The following is a 25,000-nucleotide window of genomic DNA, read 5'->3' as shown; positions in this document are numbered from 1 at the left end:
AAAAATGAAAATTCTGTCATCATATACTCACCCTCAAGTTGTTTCAAACCTGCATGAGTTTCTTTCTTCTGATGAACACATGAAGATATTGTGAAGACCGTCGGTGACCAGGCTGGTGATGGACCCTATTGACTTCTGTACTATTGTTTTCCTAGTATTTTCTTCATGTGTGTTCAGCAGAAGAAAGAAATTCATACAGGTTTGAAATAACTTGAGGGTGACGTAATTATGACACAATTTTCATTTTGAAGTGAACTATTCCTTTAACAACTATGGAAGCTTGTTTCCACGCCATAAAAAAAGGTAATTGTGACTTTTTATCTCACAATTCTGACTTTTTTCAAGCAATTGCGAGTTTGAGACTTTATAACAGACAATTCCCAGCTTATATCTCACTGTTCTGAGAATAAAGTCATAATTGTGAGTTATAAACTCGGAAATACGAGTTATAAAGTCCAAATTGTGAGATCGCGATGACCTTTTTTCTTTTTTACTTCGTAGCAGAAACAAGCATCCATAAAAATCTGATTGAAATTAGACATATAAAAATAAAAGAGGCTGATGAGTGGGAAGTAAAAAGTAAAAGTGTTCTCCCACAGATATGGAAAACTCATATGGACATAATTCTGTAAAAACGTCTCCTGTATCATAATAATGTGAAGTGTGTGAAATGCGTGTCTTCTGCAGGCTGGTCTGCGCACGCTGCATGATATCGGGCCTGAGATCCGCCGAGCCATATCATGTGATCTCCAGGACGAAGGACTCGTGGACGTCAGGAACCTTCACGAGGAGGAAGAGATATACGGGGTAAAGCGGTCCAGTGTTTGTCAGTGCACATCTAACTTAAATAGTAGAGCCGCACGATTAATCGTTAACAGATGGCGGAATCGATTCAAACTCCCACGCGATCTCATTCCTAATTGACAACGATTCATTTCTCCGGTGTCTATTAAAGGGTTAGTTCACCCAAAAATGAAAATAATGTCATTAATGACTCACCCTCATGTCGTTCTAAGCCCGTAAGACCTCCGTTCATCTTCGGGACACAGTTTAAGATATTTTAGATTTAGTCCGAGAGCTTTCTGTCCCTCCATTGAAGCTGTATATACAGTATACTGTCCATGTCCATAAAGGTAATAAAAACATCATCAAAGTAGTCCATGTGACATCAGTGGGTTAGTTAGAAGTTTTTGAAGCATCGAAAATACTTTTTGGTCCAAAAATAACACAAAATAAGACTTTATTCAGCATTGTATTCTCTCCCGGGTCTGTTGTCAATCCTTCACAGTTACGCTGATGGCGTAAGACGCTGATGACGTGTTATCTGGTGCGCCCGAGCTTCGTTTATAGACTGAGGGAGACGCACGCTGTAAAAGTGTCTCATCCGCGACATGCACATTTACGCACCATTAAAAAAATGATATCCACGCAAACAATGTAGAATAGCTTGAATATAGCGTGCGTCTCCCTCAGACTGTAAACAAAGCTCGGGCGCACCAGATAACACGTCATCAGCGTCTTACGCCATCAGCGTCACTGCGGAGTCCTGAACGCAGATTCACAACAGACCCGGGAGAGAATACAATGCTGAATAAAGTCTTATTTTGTGTTATTTTTGGACCAAAAAGTATTTTCGATGCTTCAAAAACTTCTAACTAACCCACTGATGTCACATGGACTACTGTGATGATGTTTATATTACCTTTATGGACATGGACAGTATACTGTATATACAGCTTCAATGGACGGACAGAAAGCTCTCGGACTAAATCTAAAATATCTTAAACTGTGTCCCGAAGATGAACGGAGGTCTTACGGGCTTAGAACGACATGAGGGTGAGTCATTAATGACATTATTTTCATTTTTGGGTGAACTAACCCTTTAACACTTTAACAAAATCACATCGGAACATCAGATCTGTTTTTGCAGAACTTTGCGATCAAGTAACAATTGTTTCAATTACGCCGTTACACCACAAGGTGGCGAGAAATGACTTGGGGTTCTTTCACAGCTGCCTCGTTTAGTTGGGTTGAGTCGCACTAGAGTTCGCTGTCCCCGTGGTGCGGTTAGGTTGGGCCGGTGTGAATGCAGCAATCACACTCTGTGCGCACCACAAGCGGACCAGACAAGCGGACCGAGACCTCCTCGGAGGTTCAAACGAACTCTGATTCGACCAATCACAACAGACTGGCCCAGCTGACCAATCACAGCTGACCAATCACAGCTGACCAATCACAATAGCCTGGCCAAGCTGACCAATCACAACAGACTGGCCCAGCTGACCAATCACAGCTGACCAATCACAATAGCCTGGCCAAGCTGACCAATCACAACAGACTGGCCCAGCTGACCAATCACAGCTGACCAATCAGAGCACTTCAGGAGTTTCGAAGTCGCGATCTGATTGGTTGAATTCTACAGGATGTCCTGGAGACGTGTGTGTGTTGCACTCTTTAACGGTCCGCCTGGAAACAAATGCAGTGACACCAAGACCCCTTGTGGAAGAAGAACACCGGTGTGTTTAGAACTGTGACAATGAGCGCTGACCAGATTCAGTTAAACACTGGATTCTCAGAAGTATGTGAAGTTCGCGGCTCCATTGTTGCAGTAAACTTGCACAACATTCTTGAATGAATCATTTATTATTAGATGCACGCTGGTCTGTTATTGTAGGGACATGGACATTATATTGTCACGCCCATAAACATGACGTAGAACAAAACGAACTGTGATTGGTTGCGTTACATGTCAGTCAAATGTCCTCTTGACCCAGAAAAGCATAGATAGAGTCCAGACCTTCTGCAGTCAGTCTGAAGCTCTGGCTACGCAAGACTAGCAGCAATGTACAGTATGAGAAAATGTATGTTTTTTTTTTACTTTAGATCGTGTATATGTATTCTAGCAGACTACAAAAATAAAGTTATTGTAACGGTCACCAGCTGGAGTGCCCTTAAGAGCCACCAGAGGGCACTCCACAACAGACTATTGTCATTCGCTCACTAACTACATCTCCCATAATTCTCTGCCTGGACTCATCAGCACAATTATCGTGTTTTCACCTGTGTCTCATCTTCTTGTTTCAGAGCAGTTTGGGACAGTTATAAACTTGGGCACTTTACAAAAATATCTAATATCTAACTTGAATTTTTTTTTGAAATAAGTTTAAAGGGATAGTTCACTTTGAAATTAAATTTTGGTATGTTTTAGCTTTCCTGAAGTGCATCCAAGATATAAGTGGCAGTAGTTTCAATTTTGATATTTTTAGGTCAAACAGTTCTCTTCTGTCAGTCATATAATGCAGGTCTATAGGCACTGTCTCCAAAAGCATGCAGAGAAAAGTCCAAATTAAACAATTCCCCATTGTGAGTGCACATTGATGGCCTAAGACACGAAACGAGCGGTTTGTGTGAGAAAACGAACAGTTTTTATATAGTTTTTATCTCTTTTACACAACCATGTCCATCTGATCTGTTTACACCGGATTTCTTCCCCGGAAACTAATCTAACCGCCTTCGATTGGACGTTGCATTTTTAAACGTGTGTGATTGGCTGTACGGCTCAACATGTGCCTTTGATTGGCCTGAACAATGAAGCGAGTCGTGTGTCAAGATAGAAGGCTTACAAACTGGGAATAAGTGAAAACTCAACACTCCCGGATGAGTTCGCGCGAGCTTAGGCCATCAATGTGCACTTACATGCAGACTTTTCTCTGCATGCTTTTGGAGACAGTGCCTATAGACCTGCATTATATGACTGACAGACAAGAACGGTTTGACCTTAAAATATCAACATTGAAACTACTGCGGAGACAAAGACACCGACATCTTGGATGCACTTCAGGTAAGATAAAACATACCAACATTTAATTTCAAAGTGAACTATCCCTTTAAATACTTCCTATTATAAGGACCCTGTTACATCAAGTCAGTGTATATTATTTAAAAATGAATGAATTGGATTTGATGAAAAACTAGAAAATTGATGGGAATCGTGTCTGATCCTGTATTTTTTTTATCCTGAATCTGTTGTCTTTATTTGCAGAACAATTATGTTGTTGTTTTTTACTTTAAATGTTGTACATTTTTTCTAGCGTACCACAAAAATAAAGTTATGAACTTGTAAATGGGCACTTTAAAAAAATATCTTGGGTTTTATGTTTATGTAACACCAAAAACCCTGAAAAATAATGTTTGAAATCAAAATAAATACTTCTTGTTATAAGGATCTCTACATCAATCAGTGTATATACCGTTAATTAAAAATGAATGAATTTGATTTGATGAAAAACTAGGGAATCGATGGGAATTGTTCTTGATCCTGTATTTGTTTGATCCTGAATCTGTTGTGTGTGTTTGCAGAGGAATGGAGTTGTGATTGGGAGTCTGGCCAATCATGCGAGTGGAGATCAGTACAGCACCAGCGTTACCCAGCGTCCTTTGCAGCTCCCGCTCCCTCTTTACTGCCAGCCAGACACCAGATCGACCAACTCAAATATCAACAGTGCCAGCGTGCCGGCGGGCGCTGTCTTCACCAACGGCTGGCACCGCCGGCCCTCCAGGGGCCTGGTGTCCTCTCTCAGCTCCTACCTCAGCCTCAGGAGTGATGGAGAAGCACAGCTCAGGACTCACTCCAAGAGGTGAGAGGTCACATGACCACATGATCACCACAGGAAAACAAAAACAGACACAATTTGCGTTTACCCACCCCCAACTCACCAAACACAGCCACAACCGGTGTCCAGTAACCAGTCCCGCACTTAAAGTGTTAGTTCACCCAGAAGTGTAAACTCTGTCAGTAATGACTCTCCTCATGTTGTTCCCCGTCAGACTTTCCTTCATCTTCGGGACACAAATGAAGATATTAGTGATTAAATCTGAGAGTGTCTCACTCCTCCAGAGGCTTCTGTTGTAATTGAAACTTGCGGCCCAGAAAGTTAGTAAAGACGATGTTTAAAATAGTCCGAGTGACGACAGCGGCTCAACCTTCAGTTTATCAAGCGACCAGAATACTTTTTGTGCTCAAAAAACAAACAAAAATAAGAACTTTATTGAACTCTTGATGTTCTTCTGTGTGTTCCTCTGAGTGAGTTCACGTAGTGTAACAGGGGTTGTACGTCAAGAACGGAGGCTCACTATTGGCCAGCATTACACGCATGACCAGCGTCGGCCAATAGTGAGCCTCCGTTCTGACGTACACCCCAGAAGCACTGCGCTGAACTCACTCAGAGGAACACACAGAAGAACATCAAGAGTTCAATAAAGTCCTTATTTTTGTTTGTTTGTCGCTTGATAATCTTAAGGTTGAGCCGCTGTCGTCACTCGGACTATTGTAAACATCGTCTTTACTAACTTTCTGTGCCGTCGAGTTTCAATTACAACAGAAGCCTCTGGAGGAGTGAGACAGCGCTCAGATTTAATCACTAATATCTTCATTTGTGTCCCGAAGATGAAGGAGAGTCTGACGGGGAACAACATGAGGAGAGTCATTACTGACAGAGTTTACACTTCTGGGGGAACTAACGCTTTAATAACTAATGATCTTTGTAATGGAAGTGAATCAATCAAAAACTGCAACAATAACTTTATTCTAGAGCTGCTGTAAAGCCAAAACAATCTCTGTTACTTTAATTTCCTATTATCTCTGTTAAGCTGCTTTGAAACAATCTATATTGTTAAAAGCGCTGTGTAAATGAAGCTGACTTGACTCGACTTGCAGTTTGTAAATATGAGCCAAATAGGCCATGGACAAAATGTCTTTGCTGTTTATATTTATTCAAAATGTTCCAAAAAAAATCCAGCCACACCACACAAGATCACTGGCTGTAGAACAACTGCTAAATCTAACTATCATAGAGTGAAAGTTTTGTCTTGCAAATTTATACATTCAAACCATTTTAAACGCGGAAGAAGAGCGCTCACCAAATTGATACTTGTCCTTGACACATAAACACAAAATTATGTCCTACTGTTGTCTGTGCCATTAATGTAAAAAAAACAACAACATACAGCTTTAACCAAGATGAATTAGGGCTGTAAACGATTAATCGCACCCAAAATAAAAGTTTGTGTTTACATAATAAATGTGCGTGTATTGTGTATAATTATTTTGTATATATAAATACACATACATGCATGTAAATATTTAAGAAAAATGTGTTATTTATATATAAAATATTTATATTTATATATAATATAAATTGTATATAAATCTATATACAGTATATACATGCAAATGTTTCTTAAATATATACAAGCATGTATGTGTATTTATATATACAAAATAATTATACACAATACACGCACATTTATTATGTAAACACAAACTTTTATTTTGGGTGCGATTAATCGTTTACAGCCCTAAGATGAAGCTATATATGTGACCCTGGACCACACACCAGTCTGGAGCCGCACGGGTATATCTGTGGCAATAGCAACTATACATTGTATGGGTCAAAATTATACATTTTTCTTTTATGCCAAAAATCATGAGGATATTAAGATCATGTTCCATGAAGATATTTAGTAAATTTCCTACCGTAAATATATAAAACATGTATTTCTGTGAGTGAATGCAGCACAATCGTGAACATAAATGCACAACTTTAAAGGAGATTTTCTCAATGTTTACATTTTTTTGCTCCTCAGATTCCAGATTTTCAATAGTTGTGTCTCGACCAAATATTGTCCTATCCTAACACACCACACATCAATGGAAATATTATTTATTCCGCTTTCATATGATGCATAACTCTCAATTTCAATGAATTGACCCATGTGACTGGGTCACATTCAATTTCTACAGTGAACAAATAGTGTTATTTTACATTTAGGCTTAATTATTAATTTCTGTACCTGAATACTACTGCTAGATTTATATTTTATTACTGACGGTTCACTTGTTTTTAATAATGCTTGAACTTTATCAGTTAGGCTAGTCGTTTTTTGATGTAGTATCAAGTGAGCTTTAAGTAATAAATGAATGTAAAGTTGTTTTGATGCTCCTGTGTCCGGCAGGTCTTGCTCCAGCGCTGTCGGATATCCGACTATCCACGTGCAAAACCCCAGTCGCGCGGACATCAGTGACGACGACAGGAACTCTCTCACGGAGTATTACAGCGGAGACGAGCTTCACGAGGAGGACTTCATGCTGGCTAGAGACAGGTATCGCTTCAAAACTCTCCAGAATGTGTATATCAATAATATCAAAATATCTCCATCTTCTCTTTGGTTCTCTTGCAGGTCGTACAAAGACTTCCAGGACACTTTGAGTGACTGTGCTGCCGCTCGACAACTGGACGTGTGTGAATGTGTGTGTGACGATGATGAGCAGCTCATATCCCAGCAGTCCCAGAGGTCATCAAAACGACAATGTGAGATATTAGAAGACAATAAATAATACTCTTTTAATAGTGTCGCACGGAGTGGCTTTCAAACCGCTTTTAACTGAGCTAGCATTAGTTTAACTGAGTGCTAGCATTAGTTTAACTGAGAGCAAGCATTAGTTTAACTGAGAGCTAGCATTAGTTTAACTGAGAGCAAGCATTAGTTTAACTGAGAGCAAGCATTAGTTTAACTGAGAGCTAGCATTAGTTTAACTGAGAGCAAGCATTAGTTTAACTGAGAGCTAGCATTAGTTTAACTGAGAGCAAGCATTAGTTTAACTGAGAGCTAGCATTAGTTTAACTGAGTGCTAGCATTAGTTTAACTGAGAGCAAGCATTAGTTTAACTGAGAGCTAGCATTAGTTTAACTGAGAGCAAGCATTAGTTTAACTGAGTGCTAGCATTAGTTTAACTGAGAGCAAGCATTAGTTTAACTGAGAGCTAGCATTAGTTTAACTGAGAGCAAGCATTAGTTTAACTGAGAGCAAGCATTAGTTTAACTGAGAGCAAGCATTAGTTTAACTGAGAGCAAGCATTAGTTTAACTGAGAGCTAGCATTAGTTTAACTGAGAGCAAGCATTAGTTTAACTGAGAGCAAGCATTAGTTTAACTGAGAGCAAGCATTAGTTTAACTGAGAGCAAGCATTAGTTTAACTGAGTGCTAGCATTAGTTTAACTGAGAGCTAGCATTAGTTTAACTGAGAGCAAGCATTAGTTTAACTGAGAGCTAGCATTAGTTTAACTGAGAGCAAGCATTAGTTTAACTGAGAGCTAGCATTAGTTTAACTGAGAGCTAGCATTAGTTTAACTGAGAGCAAGCATTAGTTTAACTGAGAGCAAGCATTAGTTTAACTGAGAGCTAGCATTAGTTTAACTGAGAGCAAGCATTAGTTTAACTGAGAGCAAGCATTAGTTTAACTGAGAGCTAGCATTAGTTTAACTGAGAGCTAGCATTAGTTTAACTGAGAGCTAGCATTAGTTTAACTGAGAGCTAGCATTAGTTTAACTGAGAGCTAGCATTAGTTTAACTGAGAGCAAGCATTAGTTTAACTGAGAGCTAGCATTAGTTTAACTGAGAGCTAGCATTAGTTTAACTGAGAGCTAGCATTAGTTTAACTGAGAGCTAGCATTAGTTTAACTGAGAGCTAGCATTAGTTTAACTGAGAGCTAGCATTAGTTTAACTGAGAGCAAGCATTAGTTTAACTGAGAGCTAGCATTAGTTTAACTGAGAGCTAGCATTAGTTTAACTGAGAGCTAGCATTAGTTTGGGAATACACATGAGGCTGAATTCCTCCTGAACAAGCTGGTAAAGGATTAGTTAGATATAGTGACTTCAATGGTCCAGCGGGTCGAAGGTCCAGATGTGAGTTTCAGCTTCAAAGTCTCGATCCAGCCGAGGATTAAGAGTCTCATCTAGACACACCAGTGGACATTTTATAACAAAATAAACATTTATATACTTTTAACCACAAATGCTCATCTTGCACATCCACGACTTAAAGGTTGTGTCAGCGATTGTGGGTGACGTCTGTTTGATTCTGTTTGAGTTTGAAGCGAGATCCCAAACAAAGCAAGTTAGCTCGTCCCTCCCTCCCGTTTTGTGAGAAAAAAACGATCATGCACGTGCATTTCTTAGCTAGAGTTACCCAAGTTTAGTTCCCAAGTTCTCATATTATTTCAAGAAGGATATTTTCACACACAGTTCACATCCAAACAAGTCAGCGCTAGCAGCGACTCACCCGTCCAGAAGAAACAGTGACACCTCGGCATGCGAGGTGTTTTTTTTTTTTTTTTTTTACTTTAATTTCTTTCCACCGTTCAAAAAGCCTTCCCGACAACTATACGTGTCTTTGAATAAACACGCTGGTATTCCCTAGCCCTAATCCTCCTCCTCCTCCTCTTGGGGATTGACTCAGCCCATGTTCAGTTTCTCTTGTTGATAGACGCTGGCTTCTTCTTCAGCTCCGACTTCGCGTGCAGTCGTCACCGCGCACGAGCGCAAAACCTCACAACACCCGCCCCTGTCGGTGATTGGTTGGAACACTGTTTATTTTGGTTTTGAGTGGTTGGTGAAACCATTTGTTTTTGTGTGCAGATCTCCGAGCCTCGGCTGCCTACAGAGACGCGGTGGTTTGACGGCTTACTTATGGGGCGCGCAGCTCGCGGATCGTTAGGAGAGATTAGATGAATGTGATCATTTATGTGTGGGCCTGAAATCGCTGATACAACCTTTAACGCATTACGTAATCACGTTGGAAAGGTCACCTGACGTGGGTGAAAAATGTAGAGTAGAGCGAAAAACATCTAATTTTCTCCTCCAAATTCAAAATCGTCGGTTTACATTTTATTATTTATTTTAGTAAATGGCGTTTGACTTATTCTTTGCATGTTCGCTTTGTAAACACTGGGTCGGTTCTTTCGCCAACGTCACGCTTGACCTTTCAACCTGATGACGTAATGTGTGTCGCATCACAGCGAGTGCAAGATGAGCATTTGTGGTTAAAAGTATATAATGTTTATTTTGTTATAAAATGTCGGCTGGTGTGTCTAGATGAGACTCTTATTCCTCGGCTGGATCGTGAGAGACTTTGAAGCTGAAACTCACATCTGGACCTTCGACCCGCTGGACCACTGAAGTCACTATATGGAGAACATCTGGAGTGTGTTCCTCACACACCTGCATTTCTGTTCCACTAAAGAAAGACAGACGTGAACATCTCGGATGACGTGCGGGAGAGTAAACTATCAGGAGATTTTAATTCTGAAGTGACTAATCCTTTAAGATAAATGGAAGTACAGTTACTGTATGTCATCTTTTATGGCACAGGGTCCATCGCTTGCTTGCTTTTCAGTTTCTGTTGTTTTTAACTCCTCCTAACATAGAGAGGAAATATGAGAAAACAGTGCAGCACTGGCCCAATGAGGAGGATTAACTGGGCTTTTAACCCTCTGGTGCTGTTTGGTCATTTTATTTTTTTAAATTTTACTTAAAGGGACAATATGTATCTTTTTAGGTATTTTATTATCTAAAATCAATATTTTTATTCATAAATATGTCCTCAATGGTGTACAAATACCTCGGCCAATTATCTGACTTATCCTTATAAATGAAGAATTTATTATCTTTATATACATGGGACGGGTAGGTCCACGGAGGCTAGTTCCGCCATCTTGCAAAACTATAATAGCAGAGAGGGATAAAAAGTACTAAGCCAACGCGTTTCCACAACGCGCTTTCGTTCAGAGCCAGCCAGTCACGTGACGTGACTGAAACCAGCAGAAACGCAGGTGCAGAGCAGCGAGAGGCGCTTGAAACTGCACCGGCAAGTTTAAAAGTCTGGATTGCATTGTTATTATGGACCATACATATGCCAAGCCACAGGAGAAGAAAACATTGTCGCCAAAAAAGTCAAAAATAGAACGTAAAAGGAAACGTGACCGTAGATTACAGAAAACAAGAGTTAATGGCGCTAATGTACGTTTGTTTGTTGTCATGTTGCAGTTTGTTTGAAATAACACACCTGTTCACCTGAAGGAAAACTCGACGAAGTGCTATTAGAACACATCCTGTCAAAGCTTTTTGGTACATATCGCCTACCGTAGATGCAATGTACATTTGAAAAAGCGAGGTGCTGGAGAGCAAAACTTTTCGACATGTTTCGAAAAGGTTAACTGGTCCTGATAAACAGTCACACTAGTGCTCCCCGTGCTCATTCTCAGGTTGTGGTTAACAGGTAATAAATGGATCATAACTATTCCATAAATATAATTTAATACCCATACAATCCACTAAAAATACTAAATATTAAATAAAAACATTATTGCACTAGTACATTAATTTCATTAAAAAAAAATAAAAAAAAACATTGGTCATTTTTGACCGCCATGCGAGCAGCACCTTAAGAACAGAATAGATGTAAAGGAGAAATTGATAATTATAAGGAACAAAGGTTGACTGTTTTTCATTGAAATGCAGTGACAATTTCCAAATATGGTCTTTTTTTGTTTTTGAAGCTACTTTGTGTACACACAAAATCACATTCAATTTACAGTAAAAAACTGCCAACTGTACTTTGCAAGAAATTCCTTTAAAAAAACACAGTCAAACTGGGTCTCATTTGAGATGCACACTACACATGTTTTCATGATCAAATCATGATTCACCAATAACTTTATAATTAAATTTTTACTAAAATGTAGGAACAACTAAAACCATATGCAAGAATACTGTGTGGCCTTATAATCGTGTTCAGATGAAACTGTATAGATATTTCATCTTAATAAATATGTTTCATCATATACAGGGAAAGAGAAAGAAAAGCTACTTTATAGCTCGAAGTTTTTCTGTAATATTATTAGGTCGTTTTTTCATGATACACACACATCAGTGAATGAGAGCCAATGTTCCCGTTATTACAGGATGCCTGTGTATTTACAGAGGATTATCGGGGAAAAGAGGATAGAAATGTGTTTGTTCAAATCTTTTTAATTAGAATTTGAACAATGTTCAGGTTTAGACTTCTGGGCAAAGACTTCTTGCAACAGCTACAATCTTTCTTACTTGATTGAACATTCATTAATTGTAATAAATACACATATATTGATGTATGTGCGTTCTTTCACACAGCCTCTCACAAGACCGCTTTCAATTTCGAGTGTCTGCGCAAACAGAGCAGTCAAGATGAGATTCCCCTGCATCCCACAGGTCCACCGCCACAGCATCAGGTGATCATCGCATAACCAGACATGACATTACTGCTGTCAAATATCATATCATAGTAGGGCAGTGCAACAAATGCTTGAGACGGTCCGTATGCTATCACCAACATTATAGATTAATGGTAATTTATTATTAATTTAATATTTATCCTCGCGGTTCCACAGGTGAAGACGGCGACCGGACAAGAACCGAGTCGAGCGCGACTCTCTCCGACCCGCTCCATCCGCTCGTGGGTCACGCCCCCGGCCACGCCCCCTCCCTACACGCCCCTGACTCAGGCCACGCCCAGCGCCAGCAGCACTCCCGGATTGGTTCACAGGGGCTTCTGGAATTCCCAGCACGGCTCTGATTGGTCCACGCGTCCGCCCACCCCCTCCCTCTTGAAGGTTCCCCCCCGATTGAGTGGCCATCATCTGCAGCAGCGCAGCAGCGCTCACAGCCTCGTGGAAGCGGTGAGAGACCATTGCACGTGTGTTTGGTCGTGTTTGAGTAGTTATATATATATATATAATAAAAATTATCCCATGATTTACTCACCCTCAAGCCATCCTAGGTGTATATGAGTTTCTTCTTTCTGACGAATACATACAAATATTTTGGCTCTTCCACTGATAATGGGAGTGAATTGCAACCAACAGTCATCATCCATCATAAAAGTGCATCTGTCCATCATAAAAGTGCATCTATCCATCATAAAAGTGCATCTGTCCATCATAAAAGGGCATCTGTCCATCATAAAAGTGCATCTATCCATCATAAAAGTGCATCTGTCCATCATAAAAGTGCATCTATCCATCATAAAAGTGCATCTGTCCATCATAAAAGTGAATCTGTCCATCATAAAAGTGCATCTGTCCATCATAAAAGTGCATCTATCCATCATAAAAGTGCATCTGTCCATCATAAAAGGGCATCTGTCCATCATAAAAGTGCATCTATCCATCATAAAAGTGCATCTGTCCATCATAAAAGTGCATCTATCCATCATAAAAGTGCATCTGTCCATCATAAAAGGGCATCTGTCCATCATAAAAGTGCATCTATCCATCATAAAAGTGCATCTGTCCATCATAAAAGTGCATCTATCCATCATAAAAGTCCATCTGTTCATCATAAAAGTGAATCTGTCCATCATAAAAGTGCATCTGTCCATCATAAAAGTGCATTTGTCCATCATAAAAGTGCATTTGTCCATCATAAAAGTGCATCTGTCCATGATAAAGCGCATCTATCCATAATAAAAGTGCATCCATCTATCATAAAAGTGCATCTGTCCATCATAAAAGTGCATCTATCCATCATAAAAGTGCATCTGTCCATCATAAAAGTGCATCTATCCATCATAAAAGTGCATCTATCCATCATAAAAGTGCATCTATCCTTCATAAAAGTGCATCTATCCATCATAAAAGTGCATCTATCCATCATAAAAGTGCATTTGTCCATCATAAAAGTGCATCTGTCCATCATAAAAGTGCATCTATCCATCATAAAAGTGCATCTGTCCATCATAAAAGTGCATCTATCCATCATAAAAGTGCATCTATCCATCATAAAAGTGCATCTATCCATCATAAAAGTGCATTTGTCCATCATAAAAGTGCATCTATCCATCATAAAAGTGCATTTGTCCATCATAAAAGTGCATCTATCCATCATAAAAGTACATCTGTCCATCATAAAAGTGCATCTGTCCATCATCAAAGTGCATCTGTCCATCATAAAAGTGCATCTGTCCATCATCAAAGTGCATCTGTCCATCATCAAAGTGCATCTGTCCATCATAAATTGCATTTGTCCATCATAAAAGTGCATCTGTCCATGATAAAGCGCATCTATCTATCATTAAAGTGCATCCATCTATCATAAAAGTGCATCTATCCATCATAAAAGTGCATCTGTCCATCATAAAAGTGCATCTATCCATCATAAAAGTGCATCTGTCCATCATAAAAGTGCATCTATCCATCATAAAAGTGCATCTGTCCATCATAAAAGTGCATCTATCCATCATAAAAGTGCATCTATCCATCATAAAAGTGCATCTATCCATCATAAAAGTGCATCTGTCCATCATCAAAGTGCATTTGTCCATCATAAAAGTGCATCTATCCATCATAAAAGTGCATCTGTCCATCATAAAAGTGCATCTGTCCATCATAAAAGTGCATCTATCCATCATAAAAGTGCCTCTATCCATCATAAAAGTGCATCTATCCATCATAAAAGTGCCTCTATCCATCATAAAAGTGCATCTATCCATCATAATAGTGCATCTATCCATCATAAAAGTGCATCTGTCCATCATCAAAGTGCATCTATCCATCATAAAAGTGCATCTGTCCATCATAAAAGAGCATCTGTCCATCATAAAAGTGCATCTGTCCATCATAAAAGAGCATCTGTCCATCATAAAAGTGCATCTGTCCATCATAAAAGTGCATCTGTCCATCATAAAAGTGCATCTGTTCATCATAAAAGTGCATCTATCCATCATAAAAGAGCATCTGTCCATCATAAAAGTGCATCTGTCCATCATAAAAGTGCATCTGTCCATCATAAAAGTGCATCTGTCCATCATAAAAGTGCATCTATCCATCATAAAAGTGCATCTATCCATCATAAAAGTGCTCCACACTGCTCCGGGGGGTTAATAAAGGCAAAAGCGAAGAGATGCGTTTGATGCGAAAATATTCATATTTAACATATCAGCAGTGCGTCGCATTAGTCTTATAAGTTGCGCTTAGACTCAAGTCGAATCCGTATGTTCGTTTGGCCGGAAATTGGTTATAAAGTTTTAAATGTATATTCTCATGGCTTTGCTTCAGAAGGCCTTTATTGACCCCCAGAGCCGTGTGGAGTTTGTTTATGACGGATTCTCTTTTTTCAGCTTCAAACTGTTGGTTGCAATTCACTGCCATTATAAAGCTGGGAAGAGCCAGAATATATTTTATTATAACTCCTATTGTGTTCGTCTGAAAGAAGAAAGTCATATACACCTAGGATGGCTTCAGGGTGATTAATCATGGGGTAATTTGCATTGTAAAGTGAACTATCCCTTTAATTGTTCAAACCTGCTCCTGGAAGCTTTATCTCCAAATAACTGAACTGGAAGCTCTAGTAAACCTGAAGATCTTGATCCGCTGGCTCAGGTGTGTTTACTGGGGCTGGGACTATGAGGCTACGTCTACATCAGGGGCTTTCGCACCGGAGGAACCTTTTCACAGTTCCTAGAACTACTGTTGGAAGTTCCCGGATTTTGGCGTGTTCGCACCGCAGGAACTAGGAACGATTTAGTTCTAGGAACTCCAGAGTCGGTCTAAACCAGCGCTATAGAAACTACCAGTGACGTTAGTCTTCGCTGATTGGCCGAACGCACGTGAAACACGAGCACCCGGCATTTTTAAAAAGGCATTGTAAACACACAGATTATAGCTTATATATTTACTCCACAAACTAACTCTACGAACATGTAAAACAGAGATAGATGGACGTCTCAACCTTTACGCTGAGGAGAAACCCAACGTGACTTTGAGGAGACCAAGACAAACATGATTATGTATTTCTGTTCAGCAACACCTCACAGCATACGCTAATAACTCTTCATCACTGTCTACTTTCTATGTATAACAGTTCTATCTAATGACGTATTAGACAGATCGTAAACTAATGAACACGGAGCATGTGAACACTGTGAGCTCAGTCGTTCTCAGCGCCATCAAAATAAAAGTCACACAACAAGCGCGGCTTACGTCACTTCAGAGTTCGTACTGGCGGTGCGAATGCAACCAGGAACCATCCTGAGTTCCTATAACTTCCCTGTGCAAAAGCCCCCTTTGTGTGTTTAAACCTGGCCAAAGTTTATCTCCAACCTGCCCTAAAACAGCTCAACTGGAAGTGCTAGTAAACCTGAAGATCTCGATCCGCTGGTGTGTGTTTAACTGGGGCTGGGACTATGAGGCGACGTCTACATGAATCTGGATACATTTGAAAATGTTGCTTTCATTTCAAAACTCTCTCCGTCCACACTGGAGTTTTTCTGAAACGTCAGAAAGTGCTTCAATCATAAAACATAATAAAGGCTCATTGAGATGATACAGACATAATAAAGTTCTCATGCTATTCTTCTGCCATGATCATTTTATTAATCCATGTCTGGCCTAAAACACAACTGCCCTCATGTTTTTACTCAGGACAGCAATTGCAAGTACATTTTCTATCATCTTTGCAGGAATGTTATATGAAAATGACACTTTGAAAATGAACAGCAGACACAACAATGCCAGGGTGATTATAGATACCTATGTGTACAATATATCATGACTAAACTTGTTTTCAAATTCCTCCATTAATTAAAATAACTGCAAATTTCTCATCAGTGTGGACAGAAGGCCAAAAAACATCAAGAAAATATAGCATTTTCAAATATATCCGGGTTGGTGTTGACTGTTTTTAGTTAGATTTTACTTATAGACATTCTGAATATAACTACACTGACAAAAAATGATGGTTGCAATTGTTTCTTATGCAAGAAATCACCCTTTTAAGTAGTGCTGGGTATCGATTCAAATTTCAAGAATCGATTCGATTCCGATTCTCAAGATCTTGAATCGATTATCATTATTCGATTCGATTCGATTCGATTCGATCCGATCTGATCCAATCTTATATTTTTAAAATCAAAAGTTTTTATTGTTCATGAACAATCAAGTTTTTATTGTTCATGAACAATCAAGTTTTTGTATTAAATAACATTCACAAACATACATTAATGTTGTAAAAATGTATTGTTCACTCAATGTGTTGATGTTAGATAAGGCATTAATGTTAATGAATGGTATCTTAATGTAGTGTTAGCCTACCAACTAAACAGGAGATAAAACGTGTTTTATTTGACTTGACTGTCCTTTTATTTAATCCAAAACTGCGTTCATATTTAGAAGGCCTTTTAAACTAGATACAACCGCACACGATACCACTTTAGGGGCTGTTCACATATCGCGTTTTATGCGCGTGCAAATTCAGTGAGAAGCACTTCAATGCATCTCAACAGGTCATGTGACAAAAACCAGCGGTCTTTCCGTAACAACATGGAAAGCTCGGCCGAACAGCTGATCACAGCTGTACAGGGCGGCTTTTCATTTCTCATCTCAATGAATATATCTAGTAGTAAAGCTAATGCAAGGGCTAGAAATCAATTAATTATTTGATGATACTTCCTCGTCATCATGGAGAGCGCAGTTTGCACCGCTTTCTCCTCTCCACAAGCGCGTGCTTTCCCTTTGCGTCTGTCGTTGCTATGCAACCATGAACAGAGGCGCGCTTAGAAAACCGCATTAGCAGCGCCGCCGGTCGCCATGTCTCGGTGTGTTTATGGGGAAAATGTAGGCCTGTTATTAAATCGATCCTCTGAGTTACGGATCGATCTTTAGAAATTAATATGAAAATCGATTCAGAATTGGTGAATCGATTTTTTCAACACAGCACTACTTTTAAGACATGTAAGAGCAAATAAATTAATATTGGGCTATACATCATATATATGAGTCTGTAAAACATTGACATACTGTATGGGCCCTATTGTAACGCTCTGAAACGCAAGTATCAAAGCGCAAGTAACTCTGTGGGCGGATCCCGGCGCTGTCGCTATTATACCGGCGGGATAAACGACTCTTGTGCCCGACGCAAATCTAAAATGTGTTGGTCTGAAGTCGCTTCATTATTCATAGGTGTGGTTTGGGCGTAACGTGAAATAAACCAATCAGAGCGTCCTCTCACATTCCCTTTAAGAGCCGGCGCGCTTGTTCCACGGCGGATTGCTATTATAACGGCGGATCGCTATTATAACGGCGGATCGCTATTATAACGGCGGATTGCTATTATAACGGCGGATCGCTATTATAACGGCGGATCGCTATTATAACGGCGGATCGCTATTATAACGGCGGATTGCTATTATAACGGCGGATTGCTATTATAACGGCGGATTGCTATTATAACGGCGGATTGCTATTATAACGGCGGATTGCTATTATAACGGCGGATTGCTATTATAACGGCGGATCGCTATTATAACGGCGGATCGCTATTATAACGGCGGATCGCTATTATAACGGCGGATCGCTATTATAACGGAGGATTGCTATTATAACGGCGGATCGCTATTATAACGGCGGATTGCTATTATAACGGCGGATTGCTATTATAACGGCGGATTGCTATTATAACGGCGGATCGCTATTATAACGGTGGATCGCTATTATAACGGTGGATTGCTATTATAACGGCGGATCGCTATTATAACGGCGGATCGCTATTATAACGGCGGATCGCTATTATAACGGCGGATCGCTATTATAACGGCGGATTGCTATTATAACGGCGGATTGCTATTATAACGGCGGATCGCTATTATAACGGCGGATTGCTATTATAACGGCGGATTGATATTATAACGGCGGATCGCTATTATAACGGCGGATCGCTATTATAACGGCGGATTGATATTATAACGGCGGATTGCTATTATAACGGCGGATCGCTATTATAACGGCGGATCGCTATTATAACGGCGGATTGATATTATAACGGCGGATTGCTATTATAACGGCGGATTGATATTATAACGGCGGATTGATATTATAACGGCGGATCGCTATTATAACGGAGGATTGCTATTATAACGGCGGATTGCTATTATAACGGCGGATCGCTATTATAACGGCGGATTGCTATTATAACGGCGGATCGCTATTATAACGGAGGATTGCTATTATAACGGCGGATTGCTATTATAACGGCGGATCGCTATTATAACGGCGGATTGCTATTATAACGGCGGATTGCTATTATAACGGCGGATCGCTATTATAACGGTGGATTGCTATTATAACGGCGGATCGCTATTATAACGGCGGATCGCTATTATAACGGCGGATTGCTATTATAACGGTGGATTGCTATTATAACGGCGGATTGCTATTATAACGGCGGATCGCTATTATAACGGCGGATCGCTATTATAACGGCGGATCGCTATTATAACGGCGGATCGCTATTATAACGGCGGATTGCTATTATAACGGCGGATCGCTATTATAACGGCGGATTGCTATTATAACGGCGGATTGCTATTATAACGGCGGATCGCTATTATAACGGCGGATTGCTATTATAACGGCGGATCGCTATTATAACGGCGGATTGCTATTATAACGGCGGATTGCTATTATAACGGCGGATTGCTATTATAACGGCGGATTGCTATTATAACGGCGGATTGCTATTATAACGGTGGATTGCTATTATAACGGCGGGTTTGCCGGCGCACGCCAGGAGCGGTTCACAGCCGAGGAGACCGACGTTCTCGTCAGGGCCGTAAAACACAGAGAAGTGACATTGTATGAGGATGATGGAGAAACACACACAAATTAGCTTCGGTTACACAGGCGTATAATAATTTGGGTAAATGTAATCTAGATTTTATTTTTATTTTATCTAGATAAAATGTTAATATTTTTCCTTGTAATAATGTATGATTTGCAAAAATGAAAACTGCTGCGTCCGTTTAGATTAGAGAATCAAAGTGTGTGTGTTGTTCACACGCTACATAATGGCCAAGCACGCGCCCTTAAAATAGCATCTGACTAACGTGCGGCGCCGCTGTCTTTAGACTGGGTTTCTCCTGGTCAGTGGCGGAGTTGTTTTCTGGAACTGCAGAATATCACCAGGGAACGTTTGTGCCGGAACACGCTCCTCTTTTCACTGAACCGCCCCCCCGAGCGCAAGTTCATTCCCTAATTTACCGACGTGCGTCTGTGGAGGGAAGAGTCCGCTGTGCGCGGGTGCAGAATAGTGCGTCGGTATACAAGTCATCAAGTCAATTGCGCTGGGTGCAAGATACGGCCCCTTATCTTTCCCACTATATCATACAGCTTTATACAGTAAAACTTGCCTTCATTGATGAATATTGACTGGAAGGAGTTTATGGACTTAACTTTATGGGTATTATTTTGTGATTAGTTTTCTTATTTTTCATTTGATGATCCTGTGTAGATCTTGAGCTTTGCATGTAGTGATAAGTGACAAACTCTCGTCAAAACCTGACGCGCTGACACGATGTCTTGTGTTGCAGGTGATGATATCTGGGGGACTGGGCAAATATGCAAAGGATCCGAAGTTTGTGATGGTGACCAAACACGAGATTGCCGATGCTTGTGAAATGACAATTGATGAGATGGAAAGTGCTGCTAGCAACTTACTGAGCGTCACGCTAGGCCACGGGCCGGAGGCAGAGGAGACGGGCTTGAGTCAGAGCAGTGTTCGCGACTACAGCGACGAGGAGGCGGACACGAGCAGCAAACGCGAGGAGGACCTCGCCGACGAAATGATCTACGTCTCAGTATTATAGTAAAGAACAACAAAACTAAATCATGTAGAACAATGAACCAATGAGGTAATTGTGCCTTTAAACGGGAGTGTCTGTTGGCTTATGTGGACCGATCGCTTTACGCTTATACATTTGGATCTTTTCATTTAGTTAGCAAACCTTGTCTTGGGAAGTTTCCGGCAAGATCCAAATGTGCTGACATTACCGACCCAAGTGTTTTCCTCTGAATCTATGCATGGACTGGACAGTGGCTCTTCGACCTTTGAAGATCCCTAACCAGCCAAAGTCCACCTGGTCAAAGCTACTGAACAGACCCATTCAGGACACGTTCTCCATTTGAGTCAAGTATTGTACTCACATACTGTATATGAAGCATTACAGTGGTAAAAGCTTCACAGCAATACCTCCTGGTTGGATAACAGAACTATATTCCAAGTCTTTCAAATTAAATTTCACAAAAATGTAAGTAATTATTGACAAAATGTCTCCTTTTTCTTACTTTCGCATATTCAAATGTGGTGCGTCAAGGTCAGTTGCGTTTGGCGCCATTGACGTCAAATCTTATGCAACACATCTTTATAAGGAACACACGTTAAGCTATCGTTCCACTGGGAATATAACGCACAAATTGTGTGAACTTCACAGTAGGGCTGTAAACGATTAATCGCGATTAATCGAATCCAAAATAAAAGTTTGTGTTTACATAATACACTCTAAAAAATGCAGGGTTGTTTTGACCCAATTTTTGGGTCAAATATGGACAAACCCAAACGTTGGATCAAAAATGCAATTTAAAAATTTAACCCAATGGTTGGGGTTGTCCATATTTGACCCACAATTGGGGTCAAATATATACATGCATGTTTGTGTATTTATATATACAAAAGTATATATAAAAACACACACATGCATGTATATATTTGAGAAATATTTGCATTTATGTACTCCATATATATTTTTATATGATTTATATTATATATAAATAGAACTATTTTATATATAAATAACACATTTTTTTTCAATATATACATGCATGTGTGTGTATTTATATATACAAAATAATTATACACAATACAGAAATATATTATGAAAACACAAACTTTTATTTTGGATTCGATTAATCGTTTACAGCCCTACTTCACAGTGAACTTCTCATTGGTGTATAATGGAAAAAAATAACAGGTTTGAAACAAGGTGGGAAAATATTGTTTGGGTGAACATAAAGTGAACTTTAGGTTTTGAAATACTGCATGTTCGTTTCACTAAATCTTCAGTGTTTAGTTTGATTTATTAAAAAATCACTCGTCTTTCACACAAGGTTTCAGAGGTCTGGATGCGGGTGCAATATAACGCCCCGTCCCTGAGAAAGCAGGTCCTTCCTCAGGGAAATCTGGAGCATCAGGTCCGAAAACCAGGAGCGGGTGGACCAGTAAGACACAAACAGACCTGCTCCTCGTCCTCCCTGACCTTGTACAGCGTCTGTTCGAGAAAGGCTCACCGGGGGGAACGGATACTCGGTCAGGGAATAGAGCAACTGGAAGTGGGAGGACTCCTGGGTTCAAACAGGTCTACCTGTGCATCCCAGCATCAACTCCAGATCAGCTGGAAACCCTGGGATGGAGCAGTGGCGTAGGTTTGATTTTGAAATTGGTGGGGACGGGGACATCAATATATAATATATTTTAAGTTTTGATCGAAATTATTGCTAGGGATATATCAGTGTCATTGTATATTGGTAGGGACACGTCCCCTAGCGTCCCTACTAAATGCTACGCCCCTGGGATGTGTCCGTCCTCCTGGGAACGTGAGTTGTCAAGAGAGCGCGTCAGTAGGACTACATTTGATTTGTTCATTCTCCAATGTGTGATTCGTCGTTCTCTTTTCCAGATATCAAATCTATACATCGATTTTAAGCAAATTTACCTGAAATTATTCTCAGGTGAATAGTTTCATATTTCCACCTTGTAATTCCATTAACATGTAAAGGATTTGGACGTTGACTGGTGCTCTTTTATAAGAAAATTGCTTAGATTTCCAAATATCTGCAGTTCTCAGACTCTCTGGCACAAGGAAAAGTGCATACGTCTGCTTAGATCCTGACACGGTGCGAAACACTTTTTCTACGTCAAAGACCATTTTTATAAATGATGGAAACTGTGGGCCTGTCCACATACCCACACCTGTGGTCACTTGAGCGCGCGTACATGCAACGGGAAGTAAGAGCGCAAGACTTTCCCATGTCTGAAAAATGCCAAAGCACAGAGCCTTCAACGCACCACTAAACACACACTATCTCGAATACTTTGGAGAGGTATTCGAGAAGCGTATCCCATCATGCATCATGTTCATGAAATCATGTGCCCCGAAATCACGAGATGTCAAGAAAATCGTTCCACTGAAAGTTAAAATAATTAGATATTACATGTAATTTGGTATTAAAACAAAGTGTTGCACATTTCATTGGTGCAAAGATGTGTAGGCTGTGTGTATTTTGTACAACGGCACAACCAGTTCTCGAAGTGGGGCGGTACTCACCACCATTTTTCTACATTTTACTCTTAAAGTCGGCATGAAATCAAAATTGACCCTATTTACTTTGTTAGCGGATATTATTAGTCTTGTGGTGAACAATTAATCCGTGCAATACACAGAAAAAAAATAGTTTGCCGTGGTCATCGGGTTCGGCGCGAGTGTATTTTTCCTGTGCCGCTCACGCTCAATTAAAGTGAAAACACACTTTTGATGGACAAAAAAAAAAAAGATTTCACACAAAATATGCCCAAAATGCACAAGCAGCATTTGTATAGCGTGTTTTAACAATAATTGCAGTAGACTAAGTCGGAAAAGAGAATGAAGACTCAAAATATACATAAAAAAAAAAAAGTAAACTAGTCAGAATACACGCGCACGTACACACGACTTGTTTAAATACATTTATGTTGTTAACAAATAACAATAAATTGTTGTTCTACCTGCAATATCTCCAAGGTTGTTGTTTTTTTCACTGTAGAAATCTCAGATGTCAGGTTTTGCCAATGGAAGAGAGTACCGGCACCTTTTTTCCCCACTTCAAGCACTGGGCACAACTGAACTAGAAGCACCGCCATTTTAAATAGTCTTGTTACATGGGATAATGAACAGATATTTACACGTTTATTTTAAAATGCAAAGTATTGAAAGCTCTGAAATCCCTTGCATTTTAACAAAATTATTAGTGTCTCTAATTGGGTAAACACAAGTTTTCCCCACACTTGCAGTCTTTACACCTATCTTGAACACTTGGGCAAAATACAGAAGATATATCATGCAAGTAGACGTGCAAAGACCGCAAGTGTGGGTGTTCGAACACGTTATTCCCACAGCTTCCTCTAGCTGAACACACTATGGTGATACGACAACAACACTGCTAGTCAGAAATCATCTTTATTACAGAGATGTTTGTACAGAAGATGTGTGGAAGGCACTAGAGTGGTTTAAATCATCATTCACGTAAACTCATCCCGTGGCAGCGTAATACAGCTTCTGCAGAGGACATTCCCCTGAGCGTTATTGTATATTATATATCGTACAGTTAGACGGCTGTGCTCGATCCATGAGATCTGCATAAGTTGAGGTGTGAGTGGATCAAACACGTACAACGCGCTGAATTAATAACAGCAGTCCCGATGGGTTACTACAGTAGACATAGGAACTTACAGACCATCAAAAACATCTCCCTCACTATATCAAATATACTGGTTTTTGATATTACACACATCAGCAAGAACAGCAACTGTGTTTCTCTGCGGTCACCGGTCCAGTGCGGCAGTGCAATGTTCAATAAATTAATACTTCATTTAAAACAGTGTTTTTACATCAGATAATACAAGAGAAAATCATTTCACTTTTTGAAAATAATAACCTAAACGTCCTTCAGACGTCACAGTGAGGAAAGAGCACCGTGACATCACAGGTCAAAGGTCAAACACGCCTGAGCGGTGATAGCAGGAGTTCAGCATCAGCTCAGAGTCGTGTCGAGGTTTTCTTCTTCATACGGAAGATTTTCCATCCGACAACAGATTTTGTTTGTCCAAGTGTTCATCCTCATCATCCTCATCCTCATCCTCATCATCCTCATCCTCATCCTCATCTCGAGATACTGTTGCACACTAAAGACCCGCTCAGAATCGTGTGGCGGCCGTTCACTCACAACACTGAGCAAACTATTCATTTCTGTGGGAACTAATGCAGAATGCTACATTCAACTAAATTATATTAGAAATATAGAAAAACATTGAATCGTTTTACAGGCATTCAGTGGCATGTCTGAAGCCAGCGGTCCTTCTGAAGCTCGCTAGGGATTTAAAGATGCTTTTTTCCCATGATCCTCTGTGTGTGATGTTGATCATGAGTAAGATCCAGTTCTTCTCTATATCAGTGTCAGTGTTTCTGAACTTCTGAAACGCCTCCACTGTAGTCTCGAGTTTCCTCCGGGAACGAACACGCCACAATATTCCTCATTATAATAAT

At 40.0% G+C, this 25,000-nt stretch overlaps 2 protein-coding genes across 4 annotated transcripts in view; one reads left to right on the top strand and one right to left on the bottom strand.

Moving 5' to 3' along the window:
- The window catches only part of cacna1db (calcium channel, voltage-dependent, L type, alpha 1D subunit, b), a 120,312-nt gene extending 99,353 nt beyond the window's left edge, over positions 1–20,959 (top strand). The window contains exons 36-42 of the mRNA XM_079637795.1: positions 688–807; positions 4,360–4,637; positions 7,015–7,161; positions 7,240–7,370; positions 12,010–12,107; positions 12,267–12,554; positions 20,237–20,959. Coding sequence (XP_079493921.1) covers positions 688–807; positions 4,360–4,637; positions 7,015–7,161; positions 7,240–7,370; positions 12,010–12,107; positions 12,267–12,554; positions 20,237–20,512 — 1,338 coding nt within the window. The 3' untranslated portion in view covers positions 20,513–20,959. The remainder of the gene's footprint in view (positions 1–687; positions 808–4,359; positions 4,638–7,014; positions 7,162–7,239; positions 7,371–12,009; positions 12,108–12,266; positions 12,555–20,236) is intronic.
- A 2,937-nt stretch (positions 20,960–23,896) lies between these two features.
- The window catches only part of tmcc1a (transmembrane and coiled-coil domain family 1a), a 47,164-nt gene continuing 46,060 nt past the window's right edge, over positions 23,897–25,000 (bottom strand). For all 3 annotated transcript variants that reach the window (XM_079638336.1, XM_079638334.1, XM_079638335.1), the window contains exon 5: positions 23,897–25,000. This exon is cut by the window's right edge and continues 1,291 nt beyond it. The gene's annotated coding sequence lies outside the window, so the exon portion shown is untranslated.

Source organism: Phoxinus phoxinus, assembly GCF_949152265.1.
Source record: "Phoxinus phoxinus genome assembly, chromosome: 15".
Classification (NCBI taxonomy): domain Eukaryota; kingdom Metazoa; phylum Chordata; class Actinopteri; order Cypriniformes; family Leuciscidae; genus Phoxinus; species Phoxinus phoxinus.
This window is presented reverse-complemented; position numbering and strand designations above follow the sequence as displayed.